Source organism: Natrix helvetica (assembly GCF_964273705.1).
Source record: "Natrix helvetica genome assembly, chromosome: Z".
Lineage (NCBI taxonomy): Eukaryota > Metazoa > Chordata > Lepidosauria > Squamata > Natricidae > Natrix > Natrix helvetica.
Window position 1 is genome coordinate 142,762,663 of NC_138554.1, and position 14,654 is coordinate 142,777,316.

The 14,654-nt window shown below is 57.9% G+C and overlaps 1 protein-coding gene across 2 annotated transcripts in view; it reads left to right on the top strand.

Annotated features, from left to right (window-relative positions):
- LOC309402125 (voltage-gated inwardly rectifying potassium channel KCNH2-like) overlaps nucleotides 1-13,549 on the top strand; it is a 38,806-nt gene extending 25,257 nt beyond the window's left edge. For both annotated transcript variants that reach the window (XM_081971721.1, XM_081971720.1), the window contains 10 exons: nucleotides 3,448-3,873; nucleotides 5,240-5,627; nucleotides 6,044-6,243; nucleotides 6,966-7,218; nucleotides 8,876-9,069; nucleotides 9,186-9,285; nucleotides 10,496-10,762; nucleotides 11,030-11,231; nucleotides 11,765-11,954; nucleotides 12,188-13,549. In XM_081971721.1, the coding sequence (XP_081827847.1) occupies nucleotides 3,448-3,873; nucleotides 5,240-5,627; nucleotides 6,044-6,243; nucleotides 6,966-7,218; nucleotides 8,876-9,069; nucleotides 9,186-9,285; nucleotides 10,496-10,762; nucleotides 11,030-11,231; nucleotides 11,765-11,954; nucleotides 12,188-12,367 (2,400 nt within the window). In that variant the 3' untranslated portion in view covers nucleotides 12,368-13,549. The remainder of the gene's footprint in view (nucleotides 1-3,447; nucleotides 3,874-5,239; nucleotides 5,628-6,043; nucleotides 6,244-6,965; nucleotides 7,219-8,875; nucleotides 9,070-9,185; nucleotides 9,286-10,495; nucleotides 10,763-11,029; nucleotides 11,232-11,764; nucleotides 11,955-12,187) is intronic.
- Nucleotides 13,550-14,654: the final 1,105 nt, after the last annotated feature.

Genomic DNA, 14,654 nt, shown 5'->3' on the forward strand with positions numbered 1-14,654 from the left:
CCCTCCCCCCATCCCCGGGCAATGCCTGCTGTGCCCTGCCCCTCCCAGCTCCCCCTTGAGTGTGGGGGTGGGACGGGAAGGAGACCCCGGAGACAGGCAGGGCTGGATTCCTCCCGTGCTCCATGGGAAGGGGGAAGCGCGCTCCCCTCCGGGCAGGACATAAGCCCAGGTCCTTGTGAGGTGGGGAGGGCTATGCCCCCCCTTCTCACCCCCATCTTCCAGATCTCACACACACACACAAACTTGAGTCCTCAAAGTGGGTCCTCCAGTCCCGAACAGATGTCCCAAGAGTCTGGGGTTGGCCCAGTTGCTGCGGGCGGCTCTAAGCACGAAGGGCTCAAAGGGCTCTGTTCTTGGGGGGGGGGGCTCATCCCTCAGCCTGCTTTCCCAAGCCTGCAGGTCCCAAAGAGGGGCTGCCCCCTTCTCCTTGGCCCCCTGGCCCGGGGGAAGAGCTTGCTCTCCCATGCACGCACACACACACACACACGCACATGCACACTATCCATTTCCAGCAAAGAGAGCGTTTTTGTCCCAATTTGGTGCAGAGCGCAACGGGTGGCTAATTTTAGCTCTCAGGCCAAGCAGTGTGGTCAGTTCCAGGCAAACCGCCCTGGGCCCGCTTCCTTCTCCCCCCCCCCCCTCGGGCTGTTCTCCCCCGCCTTCCAGCAGAAAACGGGCCAAGCTTTAAAGAGGTAGCCGGTTCCGATGGAGAGCCCTGCGCCCCTCTCTTCTGCGGAAGGAGGTTCAGCCAAACAAAGGGCTGCTCTAGATTTTTTGGGGGTGGGGGGACTTTCTGGCATCAGACTGGGTGTTGGGCCTGCCAGACCCCTTCCATATTTGGCAAGCAAGTGGGCAGCGTCGTGGGCACCTGGCCTGGCACGGAGGAGGCCTTCCGTGCCCCCCATCCCTGATGGGGGATTGCCAGCTTTGCAGAGCAGCCGCCGTGGGGCAGGGAACTCCTCTGACGTGAGGAGCCTGGAATTGGGCTCCCTGGCATGCTGGTGTCCTCCCCGTCCCTGGCTGGTTTTCCACCCCCAGCCCGTCTGGCACTGAAATAACTGCGCCAAACCAGCGTGGCTGCCTTCCACCCCTCCGTCCGCCTGGCTCTGCTGCTTTCCCTGGGAGGGGAGGCTTCCCCCTTGAGTAGCTCTCTTGGTTGGTGGGGGGGATGCCTCTTTGGAGAGCAGGGCAGGCTGGGTAAGATTCCCTCCCCGATAATTGATGCGCTCCCCACTTCCTCGCCAGCTGCTTCTGTCTGGCGGGGCCGCCTGGCTTGGAGGCAGCATGGCTGATGGTGCCCAGGGTCTGTGGCAGCCGGCTGGGAGGAAGCACCCTGCACGGCCCAGGACTCGCAGGGGGGACGCTGGCATCCTTCCTGCAGCTGGTTCAGGATTGTTCTCTGCCCTGGGCTGCCCCTTCTGAGCGCCTCCCCCCCCCCAGCGCCCCCTCGCCTGTGGGTCTTTTCTTCTGGGGCAGCTGCTTGGACCAGGACGGGGACAGAGGCCGGCAGAAAGACACGGAGAAGGTATGGTGGGGAGGAGCGGGGAGGGGGATGGTAAGCTGCCCCCAGCTAACAAGCCGTGGGGTGATCAGGGCTCCCCAGGAGAGGAAGGGTGGGGGATGCAAGATTTCTGGACATGCTCAGAGGCACTCTTGATTGGCACTTCTTCAAGGGCAGCCTCGGGTGGAGAGGACTCCCTTCTTCTCCCAGGCTTTCCCCCATAGGACCCACAACAAAGGAGTCTTCTGGTCAGCTGAAATCTCCTCACTGGGCAAAATTGGAATCCAGAACCCCCTGGGGCCTCAGCACACTCCCAGAGGGGGACCTCTTGGGAACCGAGTTGCGTAAGCAGCGAACTGGTGTGGACTTCCCCAAGTCCAGCTGTGGGCGTGCAGCCTGAGCCGCTGCTTACACAACCCCTGGCCCGCCGCCCAGGAGGCCTGGTTCTCCTGTCCTGCCCTGCCGTCAAGGCGCAAAGGTTGGAGACAGCTGGACTAGATGATCCTTAGGGTTCCCTTCCACCTGCCACTCAAGAGTTGAGGCTTCAGGAAAAAGGCTTCTGGGGGGAGGGCATGGGGCTGGACTGGAACGGGGTGGGTTGCCCCATGCTGTCCTTGGAGTCAGCCGTGGGGATTGAACCGTTGGTCATGCTGAGCTCTTCAAGAGAGGTGCACAACCTTTCGGGAACTGGCAGGCAGGAACCGTACTCTGCACGCGCTCAGGGGGATGGCTGCTTAAGGGTCCTTCGAGGTCAAAACCACAACCTGAGGCAGCCCTCCATTCAATTGGCTTGGACACCCCTGGGCTCAGCCGAGCAGGAATAAGAACGCGGCACATGGACCTGGATGTGCCGGGGCTGCAGACGCCTGCAGGGCAGGGGTGCGGTTGTGCCAGTGTTACTGCCGGTTCGGTGCGCGCACACTTTGCCCATGCCCACAGTTGCCTGTAAATAGGCCTGTGCATGCGCAGAACCTTAAAAATGTCCCAAAAAGATGCCGCGGCGACCGGGGAACCGGTTTGGTGGCGTGGCGAGTCTGCCGTCTCTACCGGTTCAGCGACCCAATCGCAATTTCCACTCCCGGTTTGTCCGAACAGGGTGCGAACCGGTAGCAACCCACCTCTGCTCCAGGGCCTTCTGTCTCTGCCTTGTCACACCGGGTATTCCCCGCCCAGGGTGGAGATTCAGAGCCTGGCCTGACTCTGTTGTGTGGGGAGGGGGAGTGCAGGGCAGGAGTGCCAAGCGCAGGGCAGCCTCTGGCACGAGAGAATTGCCTGGCAAGGGCTTTCGGCTGGCAGAGCTGCTACCCTCGGGGTAGCTGGAGGGCAAGGCAGGAATCGTCTTTGCTTCAGGTGGCTCTAAGGGAGCCCCAGACGTTTCCTGGCTCAAGGGAAGACGGGGCAGTTGAGGGGGAAGAGAGCAAGGAGAGGCATGCTTTAAGGGGGGGGGGACTTCAGGTCCCAGAATCCCCCAGGTGGCATGGGGGGCACTTCAACTGCCAGATGCGACTGAGGGACGGCTGGGCTGTTAAACACCCTGGGTGGCTGTTGCTCTGTGCACCCCTGGGCTGAAGCGGGGGGTGGGATAGGTGGCCTTTAGTGCCCCCTCCCTGTCACAAGGTAGTCCGATTTGATGATTTAGCCTATACAAGCGGAACCTGGGCCTAAATCTCTGGGGCGCAATTACTTTTTTCAAGGGGGGGGAGATCAGGATGGGGCACTGAACATGGAGATGGGGGATAGTTGTTCCATTGAGTGTGCGTGGAGGGGGCTTGCGGCTGTTGCAGCTGTTGTGAGAGCCGACCTGTATTCCTAGGGAGAGCCCGAGACTCCCCACATTGCAGAGCACATCCAGAAAGGGGAGCTAGCGGAGACTTGGGGGTGGCTAGGCCTGGCCAGGGCTGGGAGGGTGGAGCTTAGAGTTGCTCAGGTTGCCTCCTGCCCCACAGGTGCTGTCACTGGGCGCCGATGTCCTCCCGGAATACAAGCTGCAAGCTCCCCGCATCCATAAGTGGACCATTCTGCACTACAGCCCCTTCAAGGCGGTCTGGGATTGGCTGATCCTGCTGCTGGTCATCTACACGGCCATCTTCACCCCGTACTCGGCGGCCTTCCTGCTCAACAACCTGCAGGGGCGGGACCAACGGCCCTGCAGCTACTCCTGCAGCCCCCTCAACGTGGTGGACCTGATCGTCGACATCATGTTCATCATCGACATCCTGATCAACTTCCGCACCACCTACGTCAACACCAACGAAGAGGTGGTCAGCCACCCGGCCAAGATCGCCATCCACTACTTCAAGGGCTGGTTCCTGATCGACATGGTGGCGGCCATTCCCTTCGACCTGCTCATCTTCGGCTCCGGCTCGGAAGAGGTACCGGGGGCGGCTGGCGGGAGACGACCCTACGTCGGGGATGGCTTGGCCTGCTTGGGATGGTGGTGGTGGGGCAGCCTTTGGCAGTGGGCCACCTTTGCCACTTCTCGCGAGGGCACAGGTTGTCCTCGACTTACAACTGCTACCGAATCCCCCATTTCTCTGGCTGAGTGAAGTATTTGAAAATTTGGCCCTGTTTTACGACATTCCTTCGCACCGTTGTTAAGATAATCCCTGCGGTTGTTCAAGTTAGTAACACAGCTGTTAAGTGAATCAGGATTTCCCATCAGATGGTCGCAAAAGGGGATTCAGTGACCCTGGGATGTGGCGACTATCATAAAGCAAGAGAGTCCGTTACCAAGCATACTGGATTCACCTGTCCACAGGGAGGCCGCAGCTGTTGTCAGTGGGAAAAACGGCCCCAAGTCACTTTTCTCCACTACCGTGGTAACGTTGAATGGCCGCTAAAGGAACTGCTGTACATTGAGGACTAGCTGTACTGTGCCAGGTTTCAGGAAAAATTGGGGAAGTCTTTGCTTTTTAAAAGTTATTTGATGATCTGCGGGTAGCAGGAGAAGGTGCCCTTTCGATTTTCAGGGACTTTGAAGGACAATGGAAGGGTGTCCTTCCCCTCCCCCTCCCCCACTGAAGCAGGCACGCTGTGAGACAGAAGCTCTGATTTTGGCTGTGCCAGATGTTCATTTTTTGTCTTTCTGGCAACCGAAGCTCGGCGGGCTGTGACTTCCTGATGTAAGGTGGTTTCTATTGATCCAGCCAAAATGGATCTGTTGGAGATCTGCCTGCAATGAGGAGCAGGATTGAAGGTGGCACGCCAGGGGAGGGAGGGAGGGAGGAGAGCGATCCTGCTGGCACGGCTGGCCGTCTAGACAGCTCTGGCTCTTCCCCAAAGCTGGCATCACTGCCTCTAGCCCAGCTGGGTGGCCCCCTTCAGGATTCCCTTGGCTGTGGGGAGAAACTAGGTCGACACAGAGGAGGCTCGCGCTGACAGAGAGGGGTCGTGGTGCCCTTGGGCAGCTTGCATGGGGCGTTTGGTGGTCCAGAAGGGAAATGCATGGTCACGGGCAACTCAGACCTCCCTTACGCGAGCAGTAGCCGAGTGCACACACAATTGCAAGGGGTGTGTGCGTGGGCCTGCCACTCGGCTCAAACAACCTCCTCCCCTCAACGAAAAGGTTGGGGGACTGTGCTCTGTGCAGCCCCCAAGAGTCCCCACTGAGAATGACAATCGGCTTACCGCAGGGTGGAAACCGCCTGCGCAAAGGGGTTGAGGGACACTGTGGGTGAGCCTGGATGAGAGCGGGGCTCTGGGAAATTCACACCCTCCCCACCACATCTGCCCGCACAGACCACCACCCTGATTGGGCTGCTGAAGACGGCACGGCTGCTGCGCCTGGTGCGCGTGGCCCGCAAGCTGGACCGTTACTCGGAGTACGGCGCGGCGGTGCTCTTCCTGTTGATGTGCACCTTCGCCCTGATCGCCCACTGGCTGGCCTGCATCTGGTACGCCATCGGCAACATGGAGGGCAAGACCATCGGCTGGCTGCACTCGCTGGGCGGGCAGATCGGCAAGCCCTTCAATGAGACCACATCGCACCTTGGCCCCAGCATCAAGGACAAGTACATCACCGCCCTCTACTTCACCTTCAGCAGCCTCACCAGCGTCGGCTTTGGCAACGTGTCGCCCAACACCAACCCTGAAAAGATTTTCTCCATCTGCGTCATGCTGATCGGCTGTGAGTGTGGCTGCCCGGGGGGGGGGTGCTCAGTTGGGGTGGCCGCCCAGGGGGGCATCCAATTGGGGACAATGTTCCCTTAGATTGATGTCCTGGGGGCATTAGCCCCTCACAAAGGGTGGGTGCTCTCTGTGTATGCTCAGAGAAACTCTTCTCGGTGTGCAGGATGAGCTGGAACTGACTACAAAGCACAGCCTTCCCATGGTAGCAGGCAGCGTGTTGCGTATCGCCCTGTGGATTGGGAAGGGGGCGCTTATACCCAGATTTGCCACATAGTGGGGGAACTGTCTCAAGCCTGGAAATGGAGCAAAGGCCAGGGGTACCACTGTGTGAGGCACAACCCTTTCTCGGTGCCAAAATGCTGAATCCAGGCGCCGGGAGTGATAGTAGCTGATGGATGTCTTCCTTCTTGCCAGCACTGATGTACGCCAGCATCTTTGGGAACGTGTCAGCCATCATCCAGCGGCTGTACTCTGGCACCGCACGCTACCACGCCCAGATGCTGCGGGTGCGAGAGTTCATCCGCTTCCACCAAATCCCCAACCCCTTACGCCAGCGCCTAGAAGAATATTTCCAACACGCCTGGTCTTACACCAATGGCATCGACATGAATGCGGTGAGTTTGAGTAGCCCCTCTGCCCCCCCCTCCCAAGGACCTGGCTGGTCCCTCCTCCTGGGGATCTGGGGGTCCAGTGTCCACCTAATGGGATCCTGGGGATGGAAGCACTTGTGCCACTGGGATCTCCCACATTTGAACACCCAAGGAGAATAGAACAGGAGTCCACAACATCCGGTCCATAGTCCACTACCGGGCCTTGAGACATTTGCAACTGAGCCATAGAAGTGGTTGAGCATGTACTTACATCCCCACTTATTTGGGTGGCAGGTGAGTAGTGGTGGGATATGACCAGTACGCCCTGGTACAGGCGTACCGGTGCCTGCTGGTAGCACCAGCTACTGTTCTGGTGTGGTGCTCTGGAGGGCCCACCCACCTGTTCACTCTCCTTATTGCTATTTGAGCCGATAAAGGCTTTTGCACACGGAGTGCATGGTGCCTGCACAATTCTCCGCTGAGCAGCTGGAGCATTGTGGGTGGTAAGTATGCATGTGCCTGCTGCGTGCGTACTGCGCATGTTCACGTGGTGGATGCCGGGCCCCGTTGCAGCGTACTGGTTGCAACAGGATCCAGAACCCACCACTGCAGGTGAGCATGTGCGCACACTCGTCGTTGGCACAATCAGCGAGCGCACGTTTCCACCGCTCGCGGGTGCTTCTCAGGATGGGGGTCCCTAGGGCCCCGATTCAAACTGTGCCCCCTCCCTCCCTCTCCCTCTGCAGGTGCTGAAGGGATTCCCCGAGTGCCTCCAAGCCGACATCTGCCTGCACCTGAACCGCACCCTGCTGCAGAACTGCCGTCCCTTCCGGGGCGCCAGTAAAGGCTGCCTGCGCGCCTTGGCCATGAAGTTCAAGACCACCCACGCTCCACCCGGAGACACCCTGGTGCACGCCGGAGACGTCCTCACTGCCCTCTACTTCATCTCCCGCGGCTCCATCGAGATCCTCCGAGGGGACGTAGTGGTGGCTATCCTAGGTGAGGAAGGGCCTTCCTCCCCCATCCTTGTTCCGCCACTGGTCATGCAGAAAGGACAACCCTGCCGCTCAAGTGTCCTCCCAGAATGCCCCTTGGAAGGTGGCAGTGCCCCTGTATTAATGCAAGTAATCAGGGGTGGGTTTCAATTTTTTTTACTACCGGTTCAGTGGGCGTGGCTAGATGGGGGGGCATGGGACTGAGTGGGCATGGCCAACTTGGTGTCACTCAAACACACTCAGTCCCATGACCCCCTCACCAAGCCCTGCCCACTGAAACGGTAGCGAAAGGTTTTGACAGTGGTGGGTGGGGGTGCCTTTAGCCTCGTCGGAACGAAGGGATCCCTGGCAAACAGCCCAGCAAGAAAAAAAAAACCCTCCTCCCTGGCCCCCAGGGACACCCTGCAGGCTTCAGCAGGGCTGGGGGAAGGGAGAAACTGGGGCCTCTCTGGGACTGGCATGCACACCCCATTAAAAAGAGAGGGGGCAATTACATGTTTTCAACAAAGATTGTTCTGCACATGTGCAGAACAGAAAATAAAGATGGCGGGACCCAGGATAGAACCGGTATGGTCCCGTGTCCGGCTGAGTTACTACCTATTCGGCTGAAGTGGTCCGAACCGGTAGGAACCCACCTCTGCGAAGTAATCCTTGACATACAAACGTTCGTTTCGTGATCGTTTCACACAGAGAAAAGTGACTTATGACCATTTTTTACACAACCATTGTACTGTATTTCCCCCAAAATAAGACCTGGGCCCTAGGTCTTATTTGGGGGGGGGGGGTTATGTCTTACCTATCGTATTTTTCAGAGTATAAGATGCACCTTTCCCTCTAAAAGCGCATGGAAACGTTGGTGCGTTGTATACACTGAATACAGCCATGTTTGCCCTGCTGAAGCCCTGCCCCGCATCCCATTTTTGCGAAAAATGAGCCGTTTTTCGCAAAAACAGACGTTTTTGCCTTCCCCCAGCCCTGCTGAAGCCTGCAGAGTGCTCTTGGGGGCCCGGGAGGACAAAAACTTTTTTTCTTACTTACCTCTTCGAAATCCTGGTGCGTCTTATAGTCTGAAAAATTCAGTACTTATCTTAGGACTGCCGCAGCCAGGCCTCCCATGCCCCAACACCTGTCGCGCCATTGCCTGACCAGTGTGACATGCCATGCAGCCTCCTGCAAGTGGCAGCAACGGTGTGACAAACCATGCAGTGTCCTCCCGAAAGCGGCTACAAGTGGCTGCAGAAGTCTGGAAGCGGCGGGACAGGTGTCAGGATGTGGGGGGCCTGGCTGCAGCGGTCCTAAGATAAGTGGGTGCAGGGCGCATGGGCCAGCTCCACAGACACACCCCAGCTTGATTTTTACACATGCACCTCACCTCACCAGTACAACCAGTCGGTGGGACAGAGAGGGCAAGGTCTTAACTAGGGCTTATTTTCAGGCTAGGTCGTATTTTTCGGGGAATCACAGTAGCCTCCCCGTGGTCACATGATCAAGATTCAGACCCTTGGCAACTGATTCCCAAGCATTCCCTCCTGTATCCCCCTCCCCACAATTCAGGGCAGTCTGTCATTGTCGTGAAGCACAAAACAAACAAGGAGGCGACTGACACGCATCTTCTGGCTAGTGTCCCATCATCCTTGTGCCTTCTTTGTCTACTTCCCCAGGGAAGAACGATATTTTTGGGGAGCCGCTCAACCTCTATGCGCGGCCCGGCAAGTCTAACGCCGACGTGCGAGCCCTGACATACTGCGACCTGCACAAGATCCACCGGGAAGATCTCCTGGAGGTGCTGGACATGTATCCGGAGTTCTCTGACCATTTCTGGTCCAACCTGGAGATCACGTTCAACCTGCGAGATGTGAGTGCTTTGAGAGGGACTCTCCAGCCTGGACTAGGGCCCCCGGAGCTCCCCAGACCCATCCTTCCTGCCGAGCCTCGCCCGTCCCCAAGTAAACACTCGGCTTGGCTTTGCAGACAAACATGATCCCGGGTTCGCCTGGCAGTGAGGAGATGAACGAGGGTTTCAACCGGCTGCGGCGGCGCAAACTCTCCTTCCGACGGCGCACCGAGAAAGGTGAGCGTTGGCCAGAGGTGGTCCCCACCCGCATTGTCCCCCTCCCTTGAAGTTTGCTGCTCCCTCCAGGGGCCCTCAACCTCCCCCTCCCACGTCGGAGCCTTGAAGAGATTCAAGGAGTCGTGTCAGGTTTCCTATAAATGCCCTAATTGATTCATGAGTCTCGAGCCAAGTTTCAAAACAAAACTAGTCATTTATTAGGAGCACCGTTAGGCAAGGCCTTTTTGCAGTCAGATCTGAGCTTCGTTTAAATTATGGCTGAACTTTGTCCCTGTTCCTTCACTCCCCTCAGTCTGTGTCATAAATCACATTCCCCAATGAGGTGCACCCCTCCCAAGCCTGCTTTTAGAAATCTGAGATCCAACTCTAGCTGAAAGTATGCATGGAGTGCTCTCCCCCCTCCTTCCTCACCATGGCAACTTTAGGAATTGACAACGTGATCCTGGCTTCATCTGCCAATCCCAATGGAGCAAATGGTTGAAGGGCCAGGAGCAAACGACAGCCTTTTTTGGGGAGAGGTCTACGAGGGGAACCATATATGTACGGCCACTGCAGATTGTCTCTTTTTGTGGCTGCCCTTTGTATGGGGGGTGGGCTGATCTTCTGGGTGAGAAACCGGCAGCTGGAACTGCCAACCGAGACAGAAAAAGAGGGCATCATTGCCCACCCAGCAAAGAAGGTTGGGTCTCCCTCCCTCCTTCCCTCCCTCCCTCTGGGGACCAGAAGACCCTAGACCAGGGGTGTCCAACTCAAGGCTCATGGGATGGATCTGGCATGTGTGGTGCTTAAATCTGGCCCATGGGGCCCACCTAGAAATAGCAAAGGATTGGCATGTGGTGCCTCTGGCAGCCAAAGCAGGGCGTGCAGTGTCCCCCTGTGCCCCCTTTTCAGCCTACACAGCTTCCTGGAGTATCCTACTGGCCAAAATGGGGCATGGAGGAGTGAGGGTGGCAGGGTACTGCAGGAGGCCATCCAGGCCAAAAATGGGGTATGGGGGGGACGGATGCACGCACCCCACCATGCCCCATTGTGGCTGGCAAGATTCTGCAGGAAGTGTCCATCCCATCTCTCCCCCACCCCTCAGCTGGCCCATGTAGGAGAACTGCAATGCTGCAGGGTTTGACAACCCTGCCCTAGACCCACCAGCCTGGAGACGTTGCCTGAGACATACCTGCACCCCTAAAATAATTTTGTGCTCCCTGTTTTGCAGATGAACATCTGGGGGAATCGAGGTCCCAGCCCAAGGTGTTGCACCTGGGCCAGAACTGCCAGGCGCCCGCTGCCGCCAGGTGGGAGCCCTGCCTCAGCAGCTCAGCCGTGTCTAGCCCCGCCTCCAGTGACGAGGAGGAGACCCCCGTCCCCATCTCCAGGGCCACGGAGTTGTCGCCTTTCCACGTGGCCATGGGACCCCTGGCTGTTCCGCCCTCCGCAGCCCTCCCTGAGGAGCCGAGCAGCGATTCCTGCAACCCGCTATCCGGTAAGGCCTGTTGGGGGCGCTCATCGCCCACATCATCAATGGGGAGAGGGGACAGAAGGGGGAGGGGGTTTGGCCTCCCTCACCCATCACACAGGACCTCCATCCCGTCTTATGCTGCGGGAAGGCTGTGCTGTCGTCTTCTCCCAGCCTGCAAGGAGCCACGGCCGCAGTGCCCCTCTTTATGGCTGGGGGGGCGGTAAGAGGCTGGCCTGCCCATATCACAGTGACCCCTGGGGCTGACACCCCCCCTCCTGTGTCCCCTCCCAGGAGCCTTTTCAGGCGTGTCGAATATCTTCAGCTTCTGGAGCGAGAGCCGAGAACGTCAGTACCAGGAACTACCCCGCTGTCCGACTTCTGCCCGCCCCACCCTAAACCTCCCCTTGGCCGGCAGCGGCAGCCTCCCCTCCAGCAGGCGGCATCGCACCGAGCTGGAAGGCCGCCTGGACCTGCTCCAGAAGCAGCTCAATAGGTAGAACGTGTGTGTGTGTGTGTGTGTGTGTGTGTGTTTGGTTGGTTGTGTGTGTGTGTGCTTGTGCCCTGTAACCTCAGCAGAATCATTCCTGGGCATTTGCTGGCAAAGGGAAGGATACTCCTCCTCCCCTCCCAAGGCCAAGAGGGCCTTTCTTGGTGGTGTTCTCTTCACTTTTCCAAGACCCCAGCCCCTTCTGGAAAAGCAGGCACCCCCCACCCCAAAGAGCTGGCTAGAAGGAGGGGAGGGGGAAACAACGGAGGAGCCTTCATGCCCGGAGGAAGCCAAATTGGATGGGTGGAACAAGGAAGTTGGCACTCTTCTCACATGGGACGGGGTGTGTGTGTGTTGGGGCGGAAGTCTCTTCCTTACACAAAGGCACAGCAGGTGGATGTGGAGGCATGTGTGTCACATGGACAGACATCCCTGGAAGAGATTGTTTGCCCATCTTGGTCCCTACCCTCTTGGGCCAGCTAGCAGTGGGAGCTGAGCCTTGCCAGCCGTTTTACCTTCCTCTTGTCACTTCCACCCAGGCTGGAGAACCGCCTGACAACGGACGTGGCCTCCATTTTGCAACTGCTGCAGCGCCAAGCCATCCTGGTGCCTCCCGCCTACAGCGCCGTCTCCTCTCCGCAGCCCCCATCGAACGCCGAGCCCTCCTCAGGGGAGCACCCCCTGGCCTTCCCCCCCATCCTGGCCCAGGCGCTCTGCACCCAGACACAGGTGAGTGTCCCTTCAGAGAGCTGAGCTCCGCCCCCAGATTTGCAGCACCTAAAGTCCATGCGGGATTCTCGCCTGGTGTTCCGGGATCCCAGCCTCCCAGATGGACATGTGTCTGTCAGATGGACCAGATTCATGTGGCATCAACCATTGCCTTTGTGCCCATCCCTTCCCTTTTAAGGGGGCTTGGACCCCCCAGGCCACCTACAGCTGATCTTCCTCTCATCCCTTCTCAGATGCCTCATTTTCCATCTCTCCGAGTGGACACCACCGAGTCTACTGATGAGGTGGTGTTGCTGGTGGAGCCGCCCTGCGTGGCCCCTCGGCGCCTTTCTCTCCCGGGACAGCTGGCTGCCATGGGGGGACCGGACTTGCCTCCCGATTTGCACAGACACTGCTCGGACCCCGGCAGTTAATCGACTCTGGACGGAGACCCAGACGAGGGTCTCTTCACAATGGGGAGCAGACAGTGGACAAAGATTGCCAGGATCCTGTGCAGCCCAGCCGAGGGGCGGCTGCCTGGCATGGCCGAGCAGGGCTAGCCACTCTCCCATGACGACGTTAGCTGGCCTAACAGATGGGCAGATCCCGGAGGACGCCCAGGGAACTGGCGGGAGGGCTGCAAGAACTGTGGACGACGACGTGGTGTGAAGGACATGAGGAGGATGTAGGCGGAACCAACAGGACGCTGATGGCAAGGATCTGAACTTTGTGATGTACATCCTTCATGGGTTCCGGGGTTTCGGTCAACCCGGGTGGCTGAGCGGGGAGTCCAGGAGGAAAAGGGGCGCTCCTATAGGGACCCCAAGCTGGAACCCCTGAGGAGCGCAGCGGGACACCTCCCCATCTCCTTATGGGGAGTCTTTGTGATAGTCGAAGGGCCCCCGTACCCTGCTTTCTTTTTTGAGAGACCCTCTCCCCTCCAGGACTTTCATAATCCAACCTTTGCTTCACCAAAGCGATTTCTCAGTGGTGTGGGGAGGCTCCAGCTGAGCAATAATTCCAAGCCCTTTGAGTCCACCAGGGGGAACTGTTCGGGATCGGAGCAGCACACGTGGGAGAGCTGAGATCAGACCGGAAGTTGTGAGAATTGTGGACAGGCGGGTGTGGGTCATTTACTGCTGGATCACTCCCCACCTCTTTGAAACCGGACTGTGTTCACAGCTCCTCCCCATTACACATGGGGCTGCAGGCAGGGTATCACTCCCCATCTCTGCAAGGGGTGTGTTCTCTGCACAGTGCACCTCACTTTCTCAGCCACTCCTAAATGTTCCCGCTGATGAGAAAACAGGGTGTAGGGGGACACAGTGGTGAATGGGGGAGGTCCCCTCCCCATGTCCCATTGCATCCCCCTCCCCATTAAAGCAGCAGCCTGCTGGATGCAACCCCCTTCCTGTTCTTCCCCACCGGTCCCTCTCACTTAGTAGCAGGCGGCTAGGTTCCATCAAGGGGGTGCTGATGCCGCCCCCACACTGCAAGTTTCCAGACCCCCCCTCTTCTGACAGCTTGCCCCACACATCTGAATGACGCACATTACATCCCGCCCCCCGCACGCATGCTGTCCTCGGCAGTAGCAACCAATGGCCAATAAACTTGGAGTGGATGACTAAACCCGCGCAGGTCTGGTCTGTGTGTGGTCTGTGTGGGTGTGTGGGTGGGTGTTTCAGAGGGGAGGGCTGTGTGGTTCAGCCTGGGAGTTGCAAAGATTGCCTGGAAAAGAGAAGAGCTGGCCGGAGAGTCCAGGCAGTCCTCGACTTATGACCACACTGGAGGCCCAAACCTTTGTCTTAAAGCGAGTCATCGTTTCAGTGGACATGGTAGGCGTGACACTCATGCGCGCTCATGCACAGTGCAATAAAAATTGTTGTACGCATGCACAGAAGTGAAAAACAAGATGGCGTCGCCTATGGCATCACCCGTAGAACTGGTTTGGGGGCAATGCAGGCCTGAGTCACTGCCAGTTCCAGCGACCCAGACTGCCAAACCACTTCAGTCGAACCGGTCCGAACCAGTAGGAACTGGCCATATCTCCAAACAGTCACTAAGTGAACTGTTGTAAGTTGAGAACTGCCTGTATATATTTCTTGCAGTGGGGGAGCAAAGTGGGGAGATAAAGCATCCAGGAGGGGCAACCAATTCTGCCCCTTCCCCACTTTCTGTACTGATCTTGAGAGCTCGTTGCGACAGGAACGACACCACAACCGGTCTACACAGAGCTGCCCCCACCTGGTTCCTTGGGTGTTAACAGCCCCTCCCCAAAAGGACCCATTCAGCCAAGCCCCACATCTACAGGAAGTCCTTGATTTACGACAGTTTGTTTAGTGACCAAAGTTACAGCGGCACTGGAAAAAAGGATCATTTTTCACCCTTACGACCGTTGCAGCATCCCCATGGCCACGTCTTTGACACGACCCCTGACTCACATTTACAATATACAGAGCATCCTGGGGGTGATGCGACCTTCCAACCCGATTTGCTTAACAACTGTGTGAGCAATTTAAGACTGATTCACTTCATAGTGGCCATAAAGATCATAAAATGAGGCAAAACACAACAAATGTCTGAGTTAGCCACTTACATTTTTGGGCCCAAATACGGTAGTAAGTTGAGGACCTCCCTGTGTGTCTGGGGTGGGACATAGTCCTAGGTACCTGGTTCAGGTGACAGACAACACAACGGACTGACCCTCAAAGGAACAATAGC